The following is a 23,618-nucleotide window of genomic DNA, read 5'->3' on the forward strand; positions in this document are numbered from 1 at the left end:
TGCCAGCTCTAGCTAGTCGCATAGAAACGGCAGCTTCACTTAGGGTGCGTTCGTAAATTAACTCTATATACTCCGATATCAGAGAGTTCCAGAGCGCAGAATAACCGATGAATTTAAGAACGCGAAACACCTGTTGAATATGACCGCTGTCAGTAAATGTTGGCAAAAAAATAATTTAATTGTTGCCAGCAGCACAGTTACAGTCACTAACGCTGTATATAACATGAAAACAGGCTAACCAACTCTGCTTCGGCGAGTAAAATGGTTCTCTCATTTGTGTCTGGAAGTAGCTAGCAAGCTAGACAACTTTAGCCAGTTAGCTTAGGTGCTTGATTGCCGTTGTGAGGTCAGAACTCTCGGATCAACCCTTCTTCTCGGCCAGAGCCTCCAGTGTGCGCTCTGAACGCTCCGAGAGCGAAACGCTCTGAATTTACGAACAGACAATTTAACAGCTCACTGTATTTACGCACTCTGAATTTACGCACTCTGACAGACTGGAGACAATTTACAAACGCACCCAAAATCGGCTCTATTGGGATGAACCTCATCATAGCTAGACAGCAAGCCGAGTAGGGGGTAACTACGGCTGGGGGTTTACAAACATCATCAGACGGACACCTAGCTAATGGGAATAGTACTGCCCTTGGTGACAACCTTTCATATGTCTTTGTCACCCTGTACATTTGTGTTGAGAAAGGACAGCGGGCAGAAGAGATGTCTGCGCCGGGTTGTACGAGCATTGACACCTCTCTCGGTTACAGCTTGAATTCAACGCCGAATGGTGGAGTAGCACCCCCCTATCAGAATGGTAAAACAGGCCGTGGAGATTACGGACGCTAGTTAAACTAGCCAGTGGTTGAAATAACTAGCTAACTAATGTGGCTGTGTGAAAGGCTGTTGCTTGGGTATTTGTTGCGTTTGGTAATTAGCTTAGCTAGCTAGCTGCGTAAATTATGACGTTATTACTAAAACGGACAATTCCGTTTGTTAAAGAGACATCGATAATTGCTACCTAGCTAACGTTAGCTAGTATCCATTCAAGCTTGCCAGCTAGCAAGCTATCTTGAACAACCACTCAACACGTTTATTTGTGGTAATATTGGTTATGTTCACAAATTGATTTAGCCAACAGTCATCTATCTTCTAAGTATTCTTTGCTTATTTCACTAATGCAGCCGGGGTCCATGGCTGGAGGACCTTTGGCTAGTTAGCTACGGTAGCTAGATAGCTTGCTAGGGCATTTGAAATCTGTTACTAGCTAGTAACGTTAGGGCATCATCATTACACCGGCAGCTAGTCTGCCAGATCTAAAATATTTTACTCTTGGGTTGACAAAGTCAGTTGCTGCTTAGATGACATTGACAGGTTTGACCCTTTCTATAGAATATTTAGTATGTAGCTAGTAATATTAGCTAGTAATATATGTAGTTAATACTTTTGATAATAGCTGATCACACAATATGTATGATAATCATCAATCCTCCTTGTCAATAATCTGCATCAATATTTAATTTACCCCCAACCCCTTTGTTCAACTGTCATTGTCTCCAGGTCCAGAAGGACAGACTTACCCATCCACATATCCTTCGACAGGGTACTGTGGAGCCGGGCCTCAACAGCAGGGCTACCCTACCATTCCAGGACACTGTGCCCCTGCCCCCCAAAAAGCTCACATCACGAACAATGACCACAGTGCTTACTACCACCAGAACAGCCACCAGCAGTTGCTGCAGCCCACTGCTGCACCCACTGTAGCCCCCTCTGCATACGGAGCAACCCAAGGCTCCCACCCTCCCTCTCAGCCCTATGGCACCACCACAACCCTTCCCACCTCCGCTGCCCTTCCAAACCCCCAACATGCACCTTCATTCCAACAACCAGCCTCCTACGCACAACCTGGGGCCTACTATGGACAGCAGCAGTACCCCACCTCCCAAGCGCAACACCACCCCCAGCAGCCAAACTTGGTGTTGGCACCCCCCAGCGGCCCAGGTGCTCCCCTGTATCCCATTGTCTCGTACCCCTCTGTTCCTGGAAGCAGCCAGTACGGCACGTTGCGTTCCTCCCAGGCTCCCACCGGCCCAGCAGCTGTTCCCAACCTGATGGGCGCTCCCCTCCACCAGTATCCCCCAGGAAATTACACCAGTCACCCAGCATCTACTGCAGCGGTTCCCCTTGGTTATAGAATGGCTCCACCCGGCCAACCAGCCACAGTCAACGGCCAGGGTAATGCAGGTACGGTCGACTCCTCTGCACTGTTGAGGATGTCCGTACAGAATACATTTTGAGACACTTTTCTTGTCAATTTGTGTAATTGATATACTTGCCTCTGCCTTAATTGGTTTCTTCTCCCCAGTTCAAGCCTCAGTCCTCCAGCACTATGACCAAAGTCACCAGGCACCCATGACACATGACCACTGCGGATTAGGAGTCACACACAACACTGGGGGTGCTGATGGCGACATACCACCTTTAGGAATCCCCTCCACTTCAGTTAATTCCTCCCCGGGGCATCAGCAAGGTAAATGGAGAGAGAAGAGAGGCTTGTAAACTATTGAGTTAGCATGCATCTCTCTACAGTATCTGTATAGGTCATCAGCATTGATGTCATCAATGGCAGGCCCATGTCGGCCATTTTGATGCAAGTTTGAGAGGATCCTGCAGCATTACATTTGTGTGTTTCTCCGTCCTCACCTTGATTAAATGATTGATGAAGGGATCTGTTTTTCATCTTTCAAACTTTTTCTAGGCCTAGTCTAACTAAGTAAATTGAATAGGGGCATTTCCATCGAAAAGGACCGATGAGCACCAACATGTGAAGTTAATAGGAGCATAACAAATTGGGTGTCAAATGAAAGTTAAGAGTATGTTTTGCGGAAGTGAAGGCATAGATACATTTTTCAACCATTTTCCATCTAAAAAATTAGGCATAAGCAAAGGCTTTGATTTCTGGATAAAAATATGTAAAAGGGGTCTTAGAAAACATCTACCAGAAAAATACTTAAAAGGTATCAGAAATGCATCAAAACACACTAATGTTGACATAAAGACCCCTGCCAACTAATATCAGCACTTGTATTTAGTTTTGGATAAATTGTTTACCTTCTGTTAGTTTAAGAAATATTGCCTTGTGCCTTGTAATTCCATTGCCAAAAACCCACAAATGTAAGATATTTTCAATTTTTTCTCCCTCATGACGAGGGAGGATAGTAAAAGTTTACAGAAGTAACAAGTAATGATAGACTTACCAATTAGTTATAGTGATTTTACCCATATACATTTTGTTTATGCATTATTAAGTGATTAAAACTCGTAGTTCTGTTACGGTATTGGTAACGGAGATACCATAGAAATCAGTAACAGAATTATGCAATTGAATTGGCTACACTGGGAAATCATAATAGTCACAAACCACAGTAGGGTCACCTGCTACTGTCCTCCCTTCCACTGGCATACTGTTATGTTCAGCTCATAACTGTTTTCTTTGTCTTTCTGTTGTCTGGTGGTCAAACCAAGAGTGTTAAAACAGTCTGAGTCTGGACAACCCCTTCCTCTCTCCCTCTCCCTCTCTCTCTCTGCCTCTCTCACTCTCCAGTTAATGTCACCTCTCAGCTCTTACTGACACCTACCCATGAGAACACTATGTTTCCATTTACTTTAACCAGCATCCTCACCCACTGAGCACCGACCGACACCGGACGTCCATGGATGTTGAAAAGTAGTTGCAATTTGTTCAGTCCATCCTGGCTTTGATGTTAACGTCCACGGACGGATCGTACTGGACCAAATCTAAACCTATCTTAGACGTATGTTTCACAAGTTTGGATAGTACAATACATTGAGTAGAGCACAATAGAGTACAATACAGTAGTACAATACAGTAAATAAAAGTATAGTACAGTATATTGTACTGTATTCTACTGTGCTGTATTGTACTCTACTGTTCTCTACCATGCTGTGCTGTCCAAACTTGTGAAACTTGAGGAGAATGACATTCATATCCATAATTAGACATTTCTGTATAGTACAGATCAGGGACCCATGATGGAATTTTGTTACCGTAATTCCGTTACCGGTTGTAATTTCACTTCACTTACTGTAGTTTAATAACCAAAAGCAAAAAGAAATGTCAAACTCAAGGTGCCATGTCATAGCTGACACCCCATTCTCTCTGCAGACATCTTTGAATCTTAATTCGGAGTAGATATAGTTTTTGGAAAACATGGTCGCATAAAAAACTGAGGGAGATTTTACTGTAATTCTGCACAGTTCTTCCACTAAATTAGTTTTAGTAAATTCTTCAGTGGAAATTGTTGAAATGTGTCTTTGTGCATAGTTGTATAGTTTGTTACACTTTGAAATCAATGTTTTTTATTATATAGTGAGCGTGCCCACTCTGGTATTGGCACGTGCGCTCAAGCCAACAGCTCGCAGATACAGTGTTGGTATAGCCTACATGATGAGATTATTATGGACAAAAGAGCAAGATTATTTGTATTTGTCAAACGGCAGCCAAGCATCGATCATTATGTCACCAGAATAAGACCCTCGATATTTATTGGAAAGGAGCACCAAGCTCGTCACTGTGCACTTTCACCACCCTGTGAAGTTCAACATAATTTATTTAATCTGTAGCCTAAGAAACTGCATGTTTTCCCGAGTCGTAGTGGGAGGACCACACAACATGTCATCGCGTGACAAGTTTACCTCCGATATAATGGTTATATCAATATTTGTGGATAAAAGCGTTTCCATCACCATTTCTCACATAATTCATTTTACGACACAAAAAGATCCCACCTTGTCTAGAGTGTTTTGTTTTGTTGACATTTGGAAAGTTTACCACCAAATTTGCTGTTTCCATCAGGCCTGTCGTGACACTTTTTTTTGCTTGTACTTTACTCGTATAAAAAGGTCGTACGGAAACCTGGTTTGTGTGGTAGAAGCTAGTGAGTAGTGACGTTTTTGCAGGAGAATGGCAAGCATCCTCACCAACGTGCCCACCACACAGACACAGATTTTCTGGACTCAGTCCTCTGGCTCCGTCCTCGCCCTCTCCTCCCCTCCACATAGTTGATGGTTGTTTTGTTTTGTACCCTCTCCCACCCCCCACAGGCATGCACTACGGATATGTAGCCAATAGTGGCGCTAGCTCTTCCAACGCCGCCGCCAACGTTGCCCCCTCGTCATCCAGCTCCGATGATGATGATGAGGAAGCAGGTCTGCTTATAGCTTTTATTCCCCAACCCAACTCCAATAACCATCAACTAACCCGACCCTCACATCAACCCATGTGGCACTTACTTTCCTTTCAACCCCAGGCACTTTGCATGCATACTCATGTCTCAAAGCCACCTCCGCCCATCTCTAGCAGCTTCTCTGCCCCCCACTTGCAGATCCATCTCTCTCTACTGCCCACCTGACGGCCTCCACGCACTCAACAGCTACGCCATATCTTCTCCCAGCATTAACACTGTGTTCCCAATAGATATTGTATGTTAGTGATGAGAGCTCATTGTAACTGAAACCACTGTGAAGCTGATCAGCTAACCTCTTCTTGATTAAGTTAGGATAAGCCTCGATTAAGCTTAATTCGATCCATCAGTTAAATCATATGAGTAGGGTGTAGTATTTGAGAGCAAATGAGATGTGTTTGAGAGCAAATGAGTTGTTTTAGGATCTGTTTTGTCTTCTTGACATGCAGGCTACTCACTCGTTCTTGTGATGTCCTCAGTTATCCTCTCAGCTCTCACCCACTAACCCTTTAGTAATGATTGTGTGTCTGAATTTCAATTACAGGCACTGATCCAACTGGATTCTGAACAAAAAGCTGATTTTTCTTCCCATTGCAATTTCAGAATGACATCGTCCTGAAAAACAATTGATTTTGCATGATTGGTTTTGCATTTAGAAAAGGAAACAAACATGTATAGAGCACATAATTTAACCATTTTCTGTAGCTCCCTATCTGGGCCAGTCACTAGCCTACACTATGTTTGGAACCTGAAATCTTAACACCTTCCATAGTTATGCTATGCTGATAACGATGTTATTATACTACATTTCCATTTGGTTATCAGCATGCACTGTACATGCAGTGTTTCAATGAGAAGGTGTTGAGTGTCCTAGGGGTGCTGGTGGGTCCCACCCTTGGGTTGTGTGTCATTGGCTAGAGGTTAACAGCTTTTTAAATATAGCAGGTCCCTTGTTGCTGCGGACCAGCAGGCAGCAGCCTCTGCTGCTCACTGGTCTCCACTGGGAGAAGGGTAGAGGCCGAGGCATGTCAGCACTAGCTCTCGCTAGCACCTCTGCTAAAAGTGTGCTCCTCCTTCCCCTCTTACACTCCAAACACACTCTATCATTCTACAATTTTCATTGTCATTTTCAAGTCGCAGATGTTTCTCTTTTATGTTTGTCCCATTTTAATTTATTTTCCAAAGCATGATCATGTCGCTTATCATTCTGTCTCTGTTGCTTGGCCAACATTTTGTTTAGGACAATTTTTTTTGCTGTTTTGTGTTATGACACAAATTCATATGAGAACAAGGACATGTCCGTTGTCAGTCATATCATCCTTGTGTCCCCAGCCAGCCAGGTTCACTAATATCCAGAGTACTTAATCCAGTGGGGTCACAGTCAGATTTAGCTGCCTGGGATAATTGGAGCTCATCCAATGAGTTCTTGGCCTGCACAGGCAGTGCTATCTTGGTTCACTGTCACAGCCCTCCATTTGGCCCAATTGGATTAATCAACTCAGTCAAAACCTGCCTCCGATGTGCGTGTGGCTGAGACTTAAAAGCACCCTCTCATAGTGCCCCAGAGCGCCTCTATCCAATTACTCAGATGGAAGGAAAGGCTGTATGTGCACGGCCTAGGAGGATGATGATGATTTTGATAACTGCTATCTGCCTCTCTATAAGTAAGTAGCCTAGCACAAGCCTTGGCTTGTGCGAGCCGGAATGGCTCATAGGAGCAGGAGCCTATCTCCTGTTTCTGCAGCGTGAGGAAACGTGATGTACAAGTACACCCCCTGACAGGATGCTAGTCTATCTGGGGCCTTACCCCCAATCTATCTCCTTTAATGCTGAGTGTCATGCAAAGTCTCATTGAGAGTCCCATTTTTACAGTTTTTGGTATGACTAGGCCGGGGATCCAACTCCCAATCTCAGGGCGGACACTACCCAAAAGGCCACGGACTTGATTTGTCTGTCTGTGGCTTCACCTATTTTCCCATTTCAGCAGCTTTCATGTGTTATTTTTCTTCCGCCAGCATGTCCAAGGCCCTGCAGAGTTAAAGAGAACAGCTCCTTACGACTCTGTTTTGTTCTTCACCTCCCCCCTCTCTCAGGCGGTGATAGTTCCTCAACCACCACCGGCAGTGCGTCCCCGGTTCCCAACAGCTATGACTCCCTGGAAGGCGGCAGCTACCCAGGTACATACTGTACTCCGCTCTTAACATCCAATGCTACATTTACTTTGCATTTACATTTTTTGACACAACCCATCTTGACGACAGCTCCATCGTCCAATTGAAAATGTCTTCTGCCACATATCGCCACTCAACCACAACCCCAAATGCACTCAGCGGGCAGCTGTCCATTGGTACATGCAACTTAATGTTTCTCTCTTTATTTCCAGAGTTCTCCAATCCTCCCTCCGCCGACATGCCCAAACAGGCCCCGCCCTTTGGCTACGGCTACCCCAGCATGCAGCCAGCCTATCAGCAGAGGCCGGTCTCCAGGACAGACTCCTCCCCCTCCCACAGCGGGTACAACCAAACTGGCTACCAGCATTTGCCACAGGTAAGATGTTCTGGTACAACCCACCTGGTTGTGTATGACAAAAATTATAAAAAATTATATGTTCCCTCATAAATACATGAAAAGGAGTTAGCCTACTAAGTCAATACATTTCTCTGAAGGCATGTTAGTGTTGTGGGCATCGATTCCTTTCTATCATGTGGTAATGATCTACCTATCTCTAGTGACTGTGTGACTAACTGCCTCCTGTTTGTCTGTGCAGCCCTTCCCTAACATGTCCCAGCTGTCTGCGGCCCTGGGGGGGCTGAGCGGTGTACCAGAGCTGGAGGTGGAGGCGCTGCGGCCCGTCAACCTGCTGCAGGAGAGGAACCTGCTGCCCCACCGGCCCCTGGACGCCCCAGAACCCAACCTCAGCGCTGACCTCAAGAAGGCCAACTGCAGCCCGGAGTAAGAGGGAGGGAGAGTTTGTGGGTTTGAGAATATGCTGGTATCTGAACACAACACTCACTGACAATATGCAGCATAAACTGAAACACTTTGAATGACAGGTCTCCCAAGTCTATTGATAGGATCAAGCAAAACACATATTGGAAACATTGTTGATTTCAAACGTACTTCTCCTCGATCTCCACACTGCATTGTTCCTCCAGTCTCCGCTCACTCAATGAAACATATTAGCTCATGCCTGGCAAGGCTGTGCTAAATGCTGTTCTCTCTCCCTCCACAGCACATTCAGGTGTACCCTGAACAACATCCCCCAAACCCAGGCCCTGCTGAATAAAGCCCGGCTGCCCCTGGGCCTGCTCCTGCACCCCTTCAGAGACCTCGCAGTAAGACACCCAACCCTAACACAACCAGGGTCCTGCCCACAAACATCCCCTAACTCCTGGTATAGATCTGAGAGGATTGGATAGGTGTAAGGAACTGACATTTCAGGGAGCTACTAACTTGGAAGGGCAATTTGCTACATTGGAACATAACACACAACAAATGTTGTGGAATTGAGTGAATATCCTAGAATAAAACTATTCAGTGGATATTTATATTGACTGTGGTTTTCAGTGTTGATCTATACTATGTCCCCTAAATAACACCCCGTCAATCTGTCATAGGAAGTTAAACTGAGCACAGAACAGCAGGAGGCAAGGCAGGTTGAGGTGGAGGATGAGGAGGTGCAAAAATACATTGTTTTAGGTTCAGTGAAAGTGGTAAAAGTACAAAATGCCGGTCAGTGTTGATATAAGGAGTTTTAAAAAAAGGATTCCACTCTTACAGATGCATATTGCAGACACAGGTTAGATCAAATATAGAGGTTAGATGACATTTTCAGAAATAACTTTGTAACAAACCACAGATGAACAAAAAGTCATCTTCATCACAGAATCTCACTCTCTCTCTATCCATAGCAACTCCCGGTGATCACATCCAACACCATAGTGAGATGTCGCTCCTGTCGTACCTACATTAACCCCTTTGTCTCCTTCCTGGACCAAAAGAGATGGAAATGCAACCTCTGTTACAGGGTCAACGATGGTACGGATCCCTCTATTAAATATGTGTACTAGGGCAGCACTGTCCAAATGATAATGTTAAATAACATCTGCTAAATCACCTAAATGTAAATATTCTCCCCCTCACAGTTCCTGATGAGTTCATGTATAACCCAGTGACCCGCTCATATGGAGAGCCCCAGAAGAGGCCAGAGGTACAGAACTCCACTGTGGAGTTCATAGCCTCTTCAGATTACATGGTTAGTATTCATTCATCCATCCAGAAGCAGTTTGCCCTCAGTCCACTGGTGTGCAGGTCTCCATCAGACACATGTCAGACTGCAGATGTCAACTGGTTGAATGTTTTGAGTAAAGCATGTGTTCTCCCCAGCTGCGGCCCCCTCAGCCTGCAGTGTACCTGTTTTTGCTGGATGTGTCTCACAACGCGGTGGAGGGAGGCTACCTGAACGTCTTCTGTCACACCCTACTGGAAAACCTGGACAAGTGAGTCGGTTGGCCTCTGGAGTCCATACATAGTATTTGGCAACCTTTAGTTCTCAAAATCAGACTCTTTTAGTTTGTGCTCCATTTCAAAGAGGGGGGAAAAAAAGGAACAAATAGAAGGAGAAATGTAAAACATGGCCACGCCCTCCTACAAAGGCGTACTTGCGTTGGCCTGCTTGCAAGTGTGTAAGAACTGGAGGCATATTGAAATGAATGGTGAGATCTCTGGTGCGTTCTGCTTTAGCAGTTAAGTCCATCAGCATTCATACACATGGTGAACAATAGGATTTGGGCAACCCAGAGGGATAGTTTGAAGTTGATACGTTTGAAGTTGATACGCTTCAACTATGAAGTAAGAATTGTTTTTCTCGCCAGGAAAAGAGACATGGAATACTTGAGCAGGACTGTCATTCCATTTCTTCCCAGGAAATTATCTTGTTCTTTGTCGTAACCATACAAAACTAGCTCTGATAACTGTTCTCTGCTTGTTTCGATGTCTGGGAAATCTGTCACGTCAACTCCATAATGCCAAGTCCATAATCCCACTTTTTGACATGGAAATTAGTTCACCAGAATTCCATGACACACACACACACACACTGGCGTTGTCAAAGCCGAGAAAGATTCTGCAATTTCCCGACCTTTGTTCCATTGTCCAGTACTGTTATACGCTGGAGACTAGGTTGACTCTCCAGGGGGGGTCTGTTCTGTGTCTCAGGATGCCCGGGGATACGCGCACTCGAGTGGGCTTCATCACCTTCAACAGCACCATCCACTTCTACAACCTCCACGAGAGCCTCTCACAGCCCCAGATGCTGGTTGTCTCCGACATAGACGGTGTGTGTTCTTTCAGTCAGCTCCCCTCTTCCATCTTCAGGTCCACTGCCTAGAAATCCCCAGCCTGGGTGTCAGTCGGTTTGTGCTCTAGCCAACATGTCGTTGTCTTGCCAAACAACTCTTGGCAAGGCAACAGTGTAGTGTTGACGGCAGCAGACTGACTGCACCCCCCCTCTCCCTCAAACTCACTTATTTACTAATGGTGGAATTTTGTTTTGTTGTTGTGGCATTTCTCCAAGTGAAATATCCCAGGACATTGAATTGGAGCTGTGGTACATTAAATGATTCCGTCTTGGTTCTGTTTTTGTAGATATCTTCATTCCAACCCACGACAGTCTCCTGGTGAACCTGAAGGAAAGCAGAGCGGTAAAGGTTTTTATTTGACTGAGAATGTGTGGAACTATTTGTGTTTACCAGTGTCATCACAGGCTGGTTTTCTTGACTGGCGTGTGAGAGTGTGTGTTTTTGACCATGTGTGATTGCTTTAGTGTGAAAGTGTTTTTCGCTTGTGTGTGTGCCTTTTTTAGTCATTTTAACTGCTCTTTCTCTCCCTCTCTCCTTTTCTCTTTCTTTCTCTCAATCCTCCTCTCTCCCCACCCCCCTCTCCCAGCTGGTGAGGGTACTGTTGACCTCCCTACACAGCATGTTTAGCCAGACCAGGGAGACCCACAATGCCCTGGGCCCAGCACTGCAGGCTGCCTACAAGCTCATGTCCCCCACGGGGGGCCGCGTCTCCGTGTTCCAGACCCAGCTACCCACGCTGGGCGCCGGCCTGCTGCAGTCCCGGGAGGACCCCAACCAGAGGTCCAGCGCCAAGGTATGAGTGCTGAGTCACACACACACACATATATGTGTGTGTATATGTATGTGCATTCGGAAAGTATTCACTTTTTCCACATTTTATTACATTACAGCCTTATTCTAAAATTGATAAAATAGTTTTTTTCTCTCATCGATCTACACACTACCTTATTTACATACGTATTCAGACTCGTTGCTATGAGACTCAAAATTGACCTCCGGTGCATCCTGCTTCCGTTGATCATCCTTGAGATGTTTCTACAACTTTATTGGAGTCCACCTGTGGTAAATGAAATTGATTGGACATGATTTGGAAAGGCACACACCTGTCTATATAAGGTCAAGAACCCGATGGCCACTCTGAAAGAGCTCCGGAGTTCCTCTGTGGAGAATGGAGAACCTTCCAGAAGGACAACCATCTCTGCAGCACTCCACCAATCAGGCCTTTATGGTAGAGTGGCCAGACGGAAACCACTCCTCAGTAAAAGGCACATGACAGCCCGCTTGGAGTTTGCCAAAAGGCACCTAAAGGACTCTTAGACCATGAGAAACAAGATTCTCTGGTTTGATGAAACCAAGATTGAACTCGTTGGCCTGAATGCCAAGCGTCACGTCTGGAGGAAACCTGGCACCATCCCTACGGTGAAGCATGGTGGTGGCAGCATCATGCTGTGGGGATGTTTTTCAGTGGCAGGGACTGGGAGACTAGTCAGGATTGAGGGAAAGATGAATGGAGCAAGGTACAGAGAGATGCTTGATGAAAATCTGCTCCAGAGTGCTCAGGACCTCAGACTGGGGCGAAGATTCACCTTCCAACAGGACAACGACCCTAAGCACACAGCCAAGACAACGCAGGAGTGGCTTTGGGACAAGTCTCTGAATGTTCTTGAGTGGCCCAGCCAGAGCCCAGACTTGAACCCAATCGAACATCTCTGGAGAGACCTGAAAATAGCTGGGCAGTGACGCTCCCCATCCAACCTGACAGAGCTTGAGAGGATCTGTACAGAAGAATGGGAGAAACTCCACAAATACAGGTGTGCCAAGCTTGTAGCGTCATACTCAAGAAGACTTGATGCTGTAATCGCTGCCAAAGGTGCTTCAACAAAGTACTGAGTAAAGGGTCTGAATACTTAAAGTACCAGTCAAAAGTTTGGACACACATACTCATTACAGGGTTTTTCTTTACTTTTACTATTTTCTACATTGTAGAGTAATAGTGAAGACATCCAAACTATGAAATAACACATATGTAATCATGTAGTAACCAAAAAAGTGTTAAACAAATCAAAATATATTTTATATTTTGAGATTCTTCAAATAGCCACCCTTTGCCTTGATGACAGCTTTGCACACTTGGCATTTTCTCAACCAGCTTCATGAGGTAGTCACCTGGAATGCATTTCAATTAGCAGGTGTGCCTTATTAAAAGTTAATTTGTGGAATTTCTTACCTTAATGCGTTTGAGCCAATCAGTTGTGCTGTGACAAGGTAGGGGGGTATACAGAAGATAGCCCTATTTGGTAAAAGACCAGGTCCATATTATGGCAAGAACAGCTCAAATAAGCAAAGAGAAACGACAGTCCATCATTACTTTAAGACATGAAGGTCAGTCGATAGGAAAAATTTCATGAACTTTGAAAGTTTATTCAAGTGCAGTCACAAAAACCATCAAGCGCTATGATGAAACTGGCTCTCATGAGGACCGCCACAGGAATGGAAGACCCAGAGTTATGTGTTATTTTATAGTTTTGTTGTCTTCACTATTATTCTACGATGTAAAAAATAGTATGTGTGCCCAAACCTTTGACTGGTAGTGTATGTAAATGTGATATTTCAGATGTTTATTTTTAATACATTTGCTAAAACTGTTTTTGCTTTGTCATTATGGGGTATTGTGTGTAGATTGATGAGTGGGAAAAAACTATTTATTCCATTTTAGAATAAGGCTGTAACGTAACAAAATGTGGAAAAAGTCTAGGGGTCTGAACTTTCCGAATGCACTGTGTGTGTGTGTGTGTGTGTATATAGATAGATAGATAGATAGATAGATATCTCTATCTCACACACACCCTACCGTTCAAAAGTTTAGGGTCACTTAGAAATGTCCTTGTATTCGAAAGAAAAGCAATTTTTTTTATCTATTAAAATAACATAACATCAAATTGATCAGAAATACAGTGTAGACATTGTTAATGTTGTAAATGGCTATTGTAGCTGGAAACGGCTGATCTTTAAAAAAAATTGAATATCTACATAGGCGTACAGAGGCCCATTATCAGCAACCATCAGTCCTGTGTTCCAATGGCACGTTGTGTTTGCTAATCCAAGTTTATCATTTTAAAAGGCTAATTGATCATTAGAAAACCATTATGCAATTATGTTAGCACAGCTGAAAACTGTTGTGCTGATTAAAGAAGCAATAAAACTGGCCTCCTTGAGACTAGTTGAGTATCTGGAGCATCAGCAATTGTGGGTTCGATTACAGGCTCAAAATGGCCAGAAACAAATAACTTTCTTCTGAAACGCGTCAGTCTATTCTTGTTCTGAGAAATGAAGGCTATTCCATGCGAGAAATTGCCAAGAAACTGAAGATCTCATACAACGCTGTGTACTACTTCCTTCACAGAACAGCGCAAACTGTCTCTAACCAGAATAGAAAGAGGAGTGGGAGGCCCCGGTGCACAACTGAGCAAGAGGACAAATACATTAGTGTCTAGTTTGAGAAACAGACGCCTCACAGGTCCTCAACTGGCAGCTTCATTAAATAGTACCCGCAAAACACCAGTCTCCACGTCAACAGTGAAGAGGCGACTCCGGGATGCTGACCTTCTAGGCAGAGTTGCAAAGAAAAAGCTTATCTCAGACTGGCCAATAAAAAGAAAATATTAAGATGGGCAAAAGAACACAGACACTGGACAGAGGAAGATTGGAAAAAAGTGTTATGGACAGACGAATCGAAGTTTGAGGTGTTCGATCATAAAGTAGAACATTTGTGAGACTCAGACCAAATGAAAAGATGCTGGAGGAGTGCTTGATGCCATCTGTCAAGCATTGTGGAGGCAATGTGAATGTCTGTGGGTATTTGTTGGTGGTAAAGTGGGAGATTTGTACAGGGTAAAAGGGATCTTGAAGAAGGAAGGCTATCACTCCATTTTGCAACGCCATGCCATACCCTGTGGATGGCGCTTGATTGGAGCCAATTCCCTCCTACAACAGGACAATGACCCAAAGCACAGCTCCAAACTATGCAAGAACTATTTAGGGAAGAAGCAGTCCGCTGGTATTCTGTCTATAATGGAGTGGCCAGCACAGTCACCGGATCTCAACCCTATTGAGCTGTTGTGGGAGCAGCTTGACCGCATGGTACATAAGAAGTGCCCATCAAGCCAATCCAACTTGTTGGGTGGTGCTTCAGGAAGCATGGGGTGACATCTCTTCAGATTACCTCAACAAATTGACAACTAGAATGCCAACGGTCTGCAAGGCTGTAATTGCTGCAAATGGAGGATTATTTGACGAAAGCAAAGTTTGAATATATATTAGTATTATTATTATTTCTAACACACACACATACACACTGTCAGGCCAAATGCCTGGGTATGGTTCTGTAATGTAAGGTTCCAGTTGTCTAAGAAGTCTGTTCTCCGTGTTATGTTGTGACAGGGAGTCAAACACTTGGGCCCAGCCACAGACTTCTACAAGAAGCTGGCCCTGGACTGTTCTGGCCAACAGATAGGTGTGGACCTCTTCCTCCTCAGCTCCCAGTACTCTGACCTGGCCTCACTAGGTAAGACGTGACCGCCCATTCTTTAGCTGAAAAAATAAAACACAAAATAGAATATAGCAGTCCTTTAGAGTAAACATTAAACATAAGGCTGACCACAGCATCCTATGTCCCCCTCCTCGGTCCAGCCTGTGTGTCTAAATACTCAGCGGGCAGTATCTTCTACTACCCCTCGTTGCACCACGTTCACAACCCGGCCCAGCTGGACAAGTTCCAGAAGGATCTGGAGCGCTACCTCACCAGGAAGATCGGCTTCGAGGCCGTCATGCGGATACGCTGCACCAAAGGTAGGGCTCAAAGGTTTTGGACAAGTATGTAGTCTGCCCCCCAGACACTGGGCTAAGTTTTAGTTGGTGTTTTCTTCCTTGAAATGGTTATGATTTTGCAACAGTAAACTACTCCTAGATTATTTCTTGTGTATTGTCTTTTAGTAGTTTTATTTTCTTTCTGAAAGGTACTGTTGTCACTCGCTAAAATGAACAGTATACATTTATTGACCATTTCTAGATCAATTTAGTGGTTATCATTACTAAGTATGTCGGTCACCTCTCTCCTTGGTTGACAGGCTTGTCCATCCACACGTTCCACGGGAACTTCTTTGTGCGCTCGACGGACTTGCTGTCCCTGGCCAACGTCAACCCAGACTCGGGCTTTGCCATGCAGATGTCTATAGAAGAGAGCCTGGCCGACACCTCACTGGCCTGCTTCCAGGCTGCGCTGCTGTACACCTCCAGCAAAGGTACGCGCGCACACACACACACACACACACACACACACACACACACACACACACACACACACACACACACACACACACACACACACACACACACACACACAGTTTAATCTCTTAAACACCTTCTCACCATTTCATTCATTGTGGAAATATTTTGTAGAAAAGGCATTCCACATTTTTTACTTTTACCAAAATGAATAATTTGTCCTAGTTCTAGGACACAGTTGTTATTTTAGTATCATCTAATGAGCCTACCCTCATCTCTCATTCTTTCTGTCCCCCTCCCTCCGTCCTCCTAGGGAAGAGGCGGATCAGGGTCCATACTCTGTGTCTGCCAGTGGTGAGCCAGCTTAGTGATGTATATGCCGGGGCTGATGTTCAGGCCATCACCTGCCTCCTAGCCAACATGGGTGAGTGTGTGTATATATCTCACACACACACACTATTTGTTCATGGGACCTGAATTTGTATTTATTCATTAATTTCTATTTTAATTTCTATGAACAGCCATTGACCGGTCGATATCGTCAAGTCTGGCGGATGCCCGGGATGCCCTGGTGAATGCGGTGGTGGACTCTCTGAGTGCGTACAAGAACACTGTATCAAATATCCAGCAGTCTGGTCTCATCGCCCCTGCTGCCCTGTGTCTCTTCCCCCTCTACGTGCTGGCACTACTCAAACAGGTCAGTCTGTGCGCCACACACACAGCCTGCAGACAGGACTGTACACACAAACACATCCCGGGTTTTTGTATATACAGTTGTAGTTGGAAGTTTACATATACCTTATCCAAATACATTTAAACTCAGTTATTCACAATTCCTGACATTTAATCCTAGTAAAAATTCCCTGTCTTAGGTTAGTTAGGATCACCACTTTATTTTAAGAATGTGAAATGTCAGAATAATAGTAGAGTGATTTTATTTCAGCTTTTATTTCTTTCATCACATTCCCAGTGGGTCAGAAGTTTACATACACTCAATTAGTATTTGGTAGCATTGCCTTTAAATTGTTTAACTTGGGTCAATCATTTCGGGTAGCCTTCCACAAGCTTCCCACAGGAAGTTGGGTGAATTTTAGCCCATTCCTCCTGACAGAGCTGGTGTAACTGAGTCAGATTTGTAGGCCTCCTTGCTCGCACACGCTTTTTCAGTTCTGCCCACAAATGTTCTATAGGATTGAGGTCAGGGCTTTGGGATGGCCACTCCAATACCTTGACTTTGTTGTCCTTAAGCCATTTTGCCACAACTTTGGAAGTATGCTTGGGGTCATTGTTCATTTGGAAGACCCATTTCTTGTCTTGAGATGTTGCTTCAATATATCCACATAATTTCCCTTCCTCATGATGCCATCTATTTTGTGAAGTGCACCAGTTCCTCCTGCAGCAAAGCACCCCCACAGCATGATGCTGCCACCCCCGTGCTTCATGGTTGGGATGGTGTTCTTCGGCTTGCAAGCAACCCCCAGAGTTTTTTATGGCTGTTTTGGAGCAGTGGCTTCTTCCTTGTTGAGCAGCCTTTCAGGTTGACTTTGTTGTCCTTAAGCCATTTTGCCACAACTTTGGAAGTATGCTTGGGGTCATTGTCCATTTGGAAGACCCATATCCACATAATTTCCCTTCCTCATGATGCCATCTATTTTGTGAAGTGCACCAGTCCCTCCTGCAGCAAAGCACCCCCACAGCATGATGCTGCCACCCCTGTGCTTCATGGTTGGGATGGTGTTCTTCGGCTTGCAAGCAACCCCCTTTTCCTCCAAACATGGTCATTATGGCCAAACAGTTCTATTTTTGTTTCATCAGACCAGAGGACATTTCTCCAAAAAGTATGATCTTTGTCCCCATGTGCAGTTGCAAACCGTAGTCAGAGATTTTTATGGCTGTTTTGGAGCAGTGGCTTCTTCCTTGCTGAGCAGCCTTTCAGGTTATGTTGATATAGGACTCGTTTAACTGTGGATATAGATACTTTTGTACCTGTTTCCTCCAGCATCTTCACAAGGTCCTTTGCTGTTGTTCTGGGATTGATTTGCACTTTTCGCGCCAAAGTACGTTCATCTCTAGGAGACAGAACGCGTCTCCTTCCTGAGCGGTATGATGGCTGCATGGTCCCATGGTGTTTATACTTGCTTACTATTGTTTGTACAGATGAACGTGGTGCCTTCAGGCGTTTGGAAATTGCTCCCAAGGATGAACCCGACTTGTGGAGGTCTACAATTTTTTTTCTGAGGTCTTAGCTGATTTCTTTTGATTTTCCCATGATGTCAAGCAAAGAGGCACTGAGTTTGAAGGTAGGCCTTGAAATTCATCCAAAGGTACACCTCCAATTGACTCAACTGATGTCAATTAGCCAATCAGAACCTTCTAAAGCCATGAAATCATTTTCTGGAATTTTCCAAGCTGTTTAAAGGCACAGTCAACTTAGTGTATGTAAACTTCTGACCCACTGGAATTGTGATACAGTGAATTATAAGTGAAATAATCTGTCTGTAAACAATTGTTGGAAAAAATACTTGTCATGCACAAAGTTTGTTAACAAGAAATTAGTAGAGTGGTTGAAAAACAAGTTTTTAATGACTCCAACCTAAGTGTATGTAAACTTCCGACTTCAACTGAATACCCATGCCCCAACACACACACACACTTTCCTATCCAAGGCCGTCCCGGGGACAATAAAAAATAGACTCTGGACTCTGGGACAGTTCTGGAACGATAGATCCAAAATTCATACAACCCCAAAAATCATTTAACCAATGATGCAACATATCAGAAAGCTTAACATGTTGGTCAACTATTATTTATTCACATTACAGGGCACTGGTGCCACTAACTTTTTCAGTTGGTGGCACCAGCCCATTATTTGGTTGCACCCCCAAAAAAATTATTCAGTAAATAAGTTATAAATATAATAAGTTATTACATCTAACAATTAAGTTATTACATTTTAAATAAGTACGTTTATGGTTAAATATAAAAACAAAATGCGCTCAGATTGCAAGGTGGATGGTGTGAAACAGGCACTGTCCTTTCTCTCCACTCTTGACCATTTGATCTGAACGAACTGTGCCTCGTGTCAACGGAGTCAAGCCTTTAGAGAATGTTAATTAGCCTACATTGTATTTGTCAAACATGACTGGCGTTGAGCCTATATTTATGTAATTAAAAGTCATTTCCTGGAGCCTCCCTCATGTCAGCATCGGTGTGGACATGAGGCTGTGGCCAATACGCATATCACCGACACTTTGACATGTAGGGTAATTTATTGATGTTTTGTACATTTATGCAAAGTAGATTTGAATATTATTCCAATGTTGGCTTTTTTAGAGGCAAATATTTGAATGTGAGTTTCTGGCTAAGTTGATCTATTTCAGTAGTACACATATTAGCCTTTCAAATCACTGTGAATGACCTAGGTCCTAGAGTAGAGCCATGTTGGCATATTACTTTTTTACAAAAATAATTACAAGTGGGCCTATTTTCATTTGGGATGCTTCATCTTCAGTTTTGGACAGTTGAAATTGCCTTTACACATACCTAGTCCTTTTGGCCAGAGGAGATTTTGAATGTACTGTTTATCTCAGTCACTAGTTAAGTTAGAAGGAAGCTGTCAATGCCATCCCTTCTCATGAATCTGTGTTCCTCTTCTCCTCCTCCTTTCCCCTTCCTCTCCACCCAACAGAAAGCACTGCGCATAGGGACCAGCACGAAGCTAGACGAGCGCGTCTTCGCCATGTGTGAGTTCAAGAGCCAGCCGCTGCAGCAGATCATGCGCATGGTCCACCCCGACCTCTACCGCCTGGACACCATGTCAGACCAGGTGAGAGATCACACCGACACTCTGCTTTTAACAACTGATCCAAGAGCAACTCTCCACTGACCTCTGGTGTTATGAGCTACACAGGTGGGAAAGCTACACAGGTGGGACTTTTTGGTCCACCAGCAACTGTGGCAGGTAGATGAAAAATCCAGCCCACATATGTTTTCGCCTTTATTATACCAAAAATCACAAATAACGGATGATCATGCTTTGTAATGTTTCTAAAACAAGAAATGTATTACTAGTTAGAAGTAATGTGGTATATTGCCTGAGTCTTCTATCCATGATGATGACCTACACACTGAAGAAGGCTGCAAGCCGAAACGTCTGTGTTCACAATCCCTGATGCAGTGAAAATAATGAAGAAAACATTTGTAGTAAGCTTTATGCGATATCTTTTGGAGTGCGGACCAATCACACTTTTAGGCTTATCTAAATGTACAGGTTTTACGAGCAACCGAACTTCTGGGAGAGCGCGATGGTCCCCTTTTTGTGTTTGGTGTTTTAATTATAAGAAATTACTAAAAGTTCATGATTAAACGTTTTTGGGAGCGTTTCATGCTCAATCAAGCACAATGTACCCCCAAATATTTGAGTCATTATGTGCATTTTTTTATAACAAATCTACTTTAAAGGGCGGGCCGTTAACGTGGTAAGGGGACACTCAATGTCTGTCAGAGATGAGAATCTCTGCTAGCACCAGACAGTTGCAGCAAACTCTAACTAATATTGAAAAACAATCTAGCATGTGAACAAAACTATGTAACTAACCAAGAAGCACAAGGACAAAGGCACACTTCGACCAACTTCTACATTTGGGCTTTGGATTGAAAAATACTGTTCCCAAATGCTCTGTAGCCAACGTGGCTGGTGAAATAGACATTGTTACCTTCCAATGCCAAAATCGACCCTTGGGTGGCAGGTGTTTATTTCCCACCCTGCATATAGCAAATGAGTGAAAACAGTTTGTGGTTCAGTTCTTAGATACAGTGATTCCATAATGGAGCACCGATACTGATTTGTTATGTATTTGCAGCATTAGACTGGTTCACAGCTAGAAACATTGGTTTTGTTTACCTGGGATGGTCACGAGTATACTAATACGTATACTGCCTTACCTTTTCTGTCCACAGGGGGCGCTCCACCTGAATGACTGCATAGTGCCCCAGCCCCATCTGCTGCACCTCACGGCTGAGAAGCTGACCAGAGAAGGAGCTTTCCTCATGGACTGTGGCAGTGTAAGTCCTGCTATGCTCGCACTCATATGACCAAAGTCCCTGTAAAACGTACCTTGTCTCTGTTTGAAGACTTTAGCAATGCATTCTTCCATCCGTTCCTCCATGATAATAACAGATCTGACTAGGTTGGATAGGTGAAGGCAGTATTGGTAGTAACTCCACTTTCACATATCCAATCACGTATGGATCAGTTATTACTTCAAAGAAGGGAATGGTGGAAAGAATAATGTATTTTAACAAAGATCCTAGTTACTGTCCCAATGTATACTACATTGACTGCCTTTCTGCTCTCTTCTCCAGGTTTTTTACTTGTGGATTGGGAAATGCTGTAATGATATGTTCATTCGGGAGGTGTTGGGATGCCCAAACCATGCTTCTATACCCCCTAACATGGTTAGTGAGGCACAAACATTCATTAGACACAACGTGACATATCTATTGCTGTGTATAACTCAGTGTTTTATCTCCAGCTGGTGCTTCACAATGAGAGAGTACTGTACATTTACATTTTTAGTTATTTAGCAGACGCTCTTATCCAGAGCGACTTACAGTTAGTGAGTGCATACATTATTTTTTAATTTTTCATACTGGCCCCCCGTGGGAATCGAACCCACAACCCTGGCGTTGCAAACGCCATGCTCTACCAACTGAGCTACATCTCTGCCGGCCATTCCCTCCCCTACCCTGGACGACGCTGGGCCAATTGTGTGTACTCAGTCAGTTCAGCTAGGGAGTCATTCAACATTCAATAATTTGTTTGGTTCTACTTTTTGACGAATAGCCGTGGCTACCTCAAATAATGTATCATACCACACAACGTGGGTGTGTTACAACAACCGACCACGGGTATTAATTATCAAGGTTTTGTTTTTGATTCCATATTTCAGGAAGGAAGCAAAACATCCCAAAACCATGTACAAACTTCACATTCCAAACCACACATACATATTTCACTAAACCACACACACACGAGACGTGAAGATCTAGCATTGAAACCAACCACTAGTTCTCTGGAGTCTGTACACACACACACACACACAGTCTTTCATTAGGGTGCAGCAGTAGTAAAAACAATGAGGTGGATCTTTTTTCCGCTTCTCTTTATGAATAACAGACCCAAATTCCTGAGCTGGAAACCCCTCTGTCTGAACGACTGCGAGCACTCCTCGCCTGGCTACAGGACTCGAGAACCTTCAGCTCAACTCTTCACGTCGTGAAGTAAGTCAAGTGCCCCTGGTCTGATTTAATTGGTGTGTGCGTTGCAAATTAAGTGCCTTGGTCCATGTCATGTAGCAAGCCATCAGTTTTCTCATGTGGTAAAAAAGGTACTGTATGTTCAATGTAAACATGCAGCCACTGCGAAGGTCATTGATGGACGGCTAGGATTGAGGCCCCCTATAGTGAGCGTTTGTTTGGGTTTTAGTTCATTCTAACATCATGCTGGTGCATCGTTGCACTATGACAGGTTGCTGTGAGGATCTGTTTCCTACCAATGTCTAAGGACCATAGGACAATCCTTCATACCAAAAGGAAGTCTTATGAACACGAAGAGGCCATTTGAGAATAGTTTTATTCCAAAAGGAAGTCTTACAAATTCAAATAAGCTTTTAGAGCATCAAAGTAATTTCAATAGACTGTACATTTTATGCAGACTATGGTCTCATTCTTATTGCACATGCTCATTCATTTAATTACTTCTCCCTATAGGGACGATGCTTCAGCTAAGACCAGCTTTTTCCAGCACTTGGTAGAGGACCGGTCAGAGTCGGCCCTCTCCTACTACGAGTTCCTGCTCCACATCCAGCAACAGATGTCTAAGTAGAACACATTGAGCAGAAGGCCCCTTGAACGTGGCACATGATAAACCGAACACTACTGACTGTAGTGAGGTAGTAGGACCACCGAGGGACAACGCCACCACCCCAACACCAACGAACCCCTAGCTCTCTGGTCAACCACGGCATATGACCGTGGGAGGGGGAGGCTGGTGGAAGGACCAGAAAGAAAAGGAAAAACAGTGACAGTGAAGATGACTTCCGGAGTTGAAGTGAAGGAATCGGCCGTTGGACTCGCAGATCAAGTTGTGCGCTCTGAACAAGCTGATTTTTCAACCAGCTCGATCCCTTGAAGCCTTCCCCTATCGTCTCTCAGCCGCTTTCGTAGCTCCACGTTGCGTCTCTGCCCAATGGTAAAGCCAAGGAGATGCTGCTACTTCATCTGATGAAATCTTCTCTGACTCTTCTCCGATACGCCCCCGCATGTTGTGGTGTCATAGTTTTTTGTCATACATCCTCCCCATCCATTTCCCATTTTCTCTTATTTTCAAACACATTGACATACGAGTACAGCACCCCCCCCTCTTTGTTTTCACTGTGTGGTTTGGAGCCGCATCTTTCACCATTGTGTTTGCTGCTGCTAGTCGGGTGATTGGCTACCCTCTGCTTAACAGGATGCTAGTCAACAGTGTTTGAAGACCCCCCCCCTCCCCCCAGCTGTTCAAACCCTGTGTTGTCAGATGAAACTGAAACTCCTGAAAACTACCCCCCTCTTGTTTTTTGAGCCGCTACCAGAAGTTGGTGTCCACTTTGTAACTATTGAAAATAATATTTTATGTGCGATAATTTATGACCAGCTTATTAAATAAAATGAAACAGTA

The 23,618-nt window shown here is 44.2% G+C and overlaps 1 protein-coding gene across 3 annotated transcripts; it reads left to right on the forward strand.

The window, feature by feature from the left end:
- Positions 1–226: 226 nt before the first annotated feature.
- On the forward strand, positions 227–23,618 carry LOC121541838 (protein transport protein Sec24B-like). Of its 3 annotated transcripts, none has more exons than XM_045207093.1 (24): positions 227–808; positions 1,552–2,226; positions 2,357–2,521; positions 5,116–5,220; positions 7,349–7,432; positions 7,639–7,802; positions 8,023–8,207; positions 8,488–8,590; positions 9,167–9,293; positions 9,401–9,510; positions 9,642–9,754; positions 10,473–10,591; positions 10,902–10,957; positions 11,202–11,408; positions 15,056–15,179; positions 15,305–15,463; positions 15,742–15,915; positions 16,212–16,322; positions 16,420–16,595; positions 19,587–19,724; positions 20,858–20,962; positions 21,263–21,355; positions 22,077–22,180; positions 22,670–23,618. In XM_045207093.1, the coding sequence occupies exons 1-24, from the start codon at positions 715–717 to the stop codon at positions 22,782–22,784; spliced, it is 3,606 nt and encodes a 1,201-aa protein (XP_045063028.1). In that variant the 5' UTR covers positions 227–714; the 3' UTR covers positions 22,785–23,618. The 3 variants fall into 3 exon arrangements, with proteins under 3 accessions (XP_045063028.1, XP_045063027.1, XP_045063029.1); XM_045207092.1 differs by having other exon boundaries at positions 228–808; positions 1,552–2,235; XM_045207094.1 differs by lacking the exon at positions 5,116–5,220 and having other exon boundaries at positions 228–808; positions 1,552–2,235.

Source organism: Coregonus clupeaformis, chromosome 3 (assembly GCF_020615455.1).
Source record: "Coregonus clupeaformis isolate EN_2021a chromosome 3, ASM2061545v1, whole genome shotgun sequence".
Classification (NCBI taxonomy): domain Eukaryota; kingdom Metazoa; phylum Chordata; class Actinopteri; order Salmoniformes; family Salmonidae; genus Coregonus; species Coregonus clupeaformis.

What these genes read in the sequence shown, in the direction of transcription:
- LOC121541838 (XM_045207092.1), top strand. Translation starts at nt 715, where the DNA reads ATGTCTGCGCCGGGTTGTACGAGCATTGACACCTCTCTCGGTTACAGC. An exon ending in CAACGGCCAGGGTAATGCAG is followed by an intron (nt 2,236 to 2,356) that starts GTACGGTCGACT and finishes TCTTCTCCCCAG; the next exon opens with TTCAAGCCTCAGTCCTCCAG. An exon ending in AAGGCCAACTGCAGCCCGGA is followed by an intron (nt 8,208 to 8,487) that starts GTAAGAGGGAGG and finishes CTCCCTCCACAG; the next exon opens with CACATTCAGGTGTACCCTGA.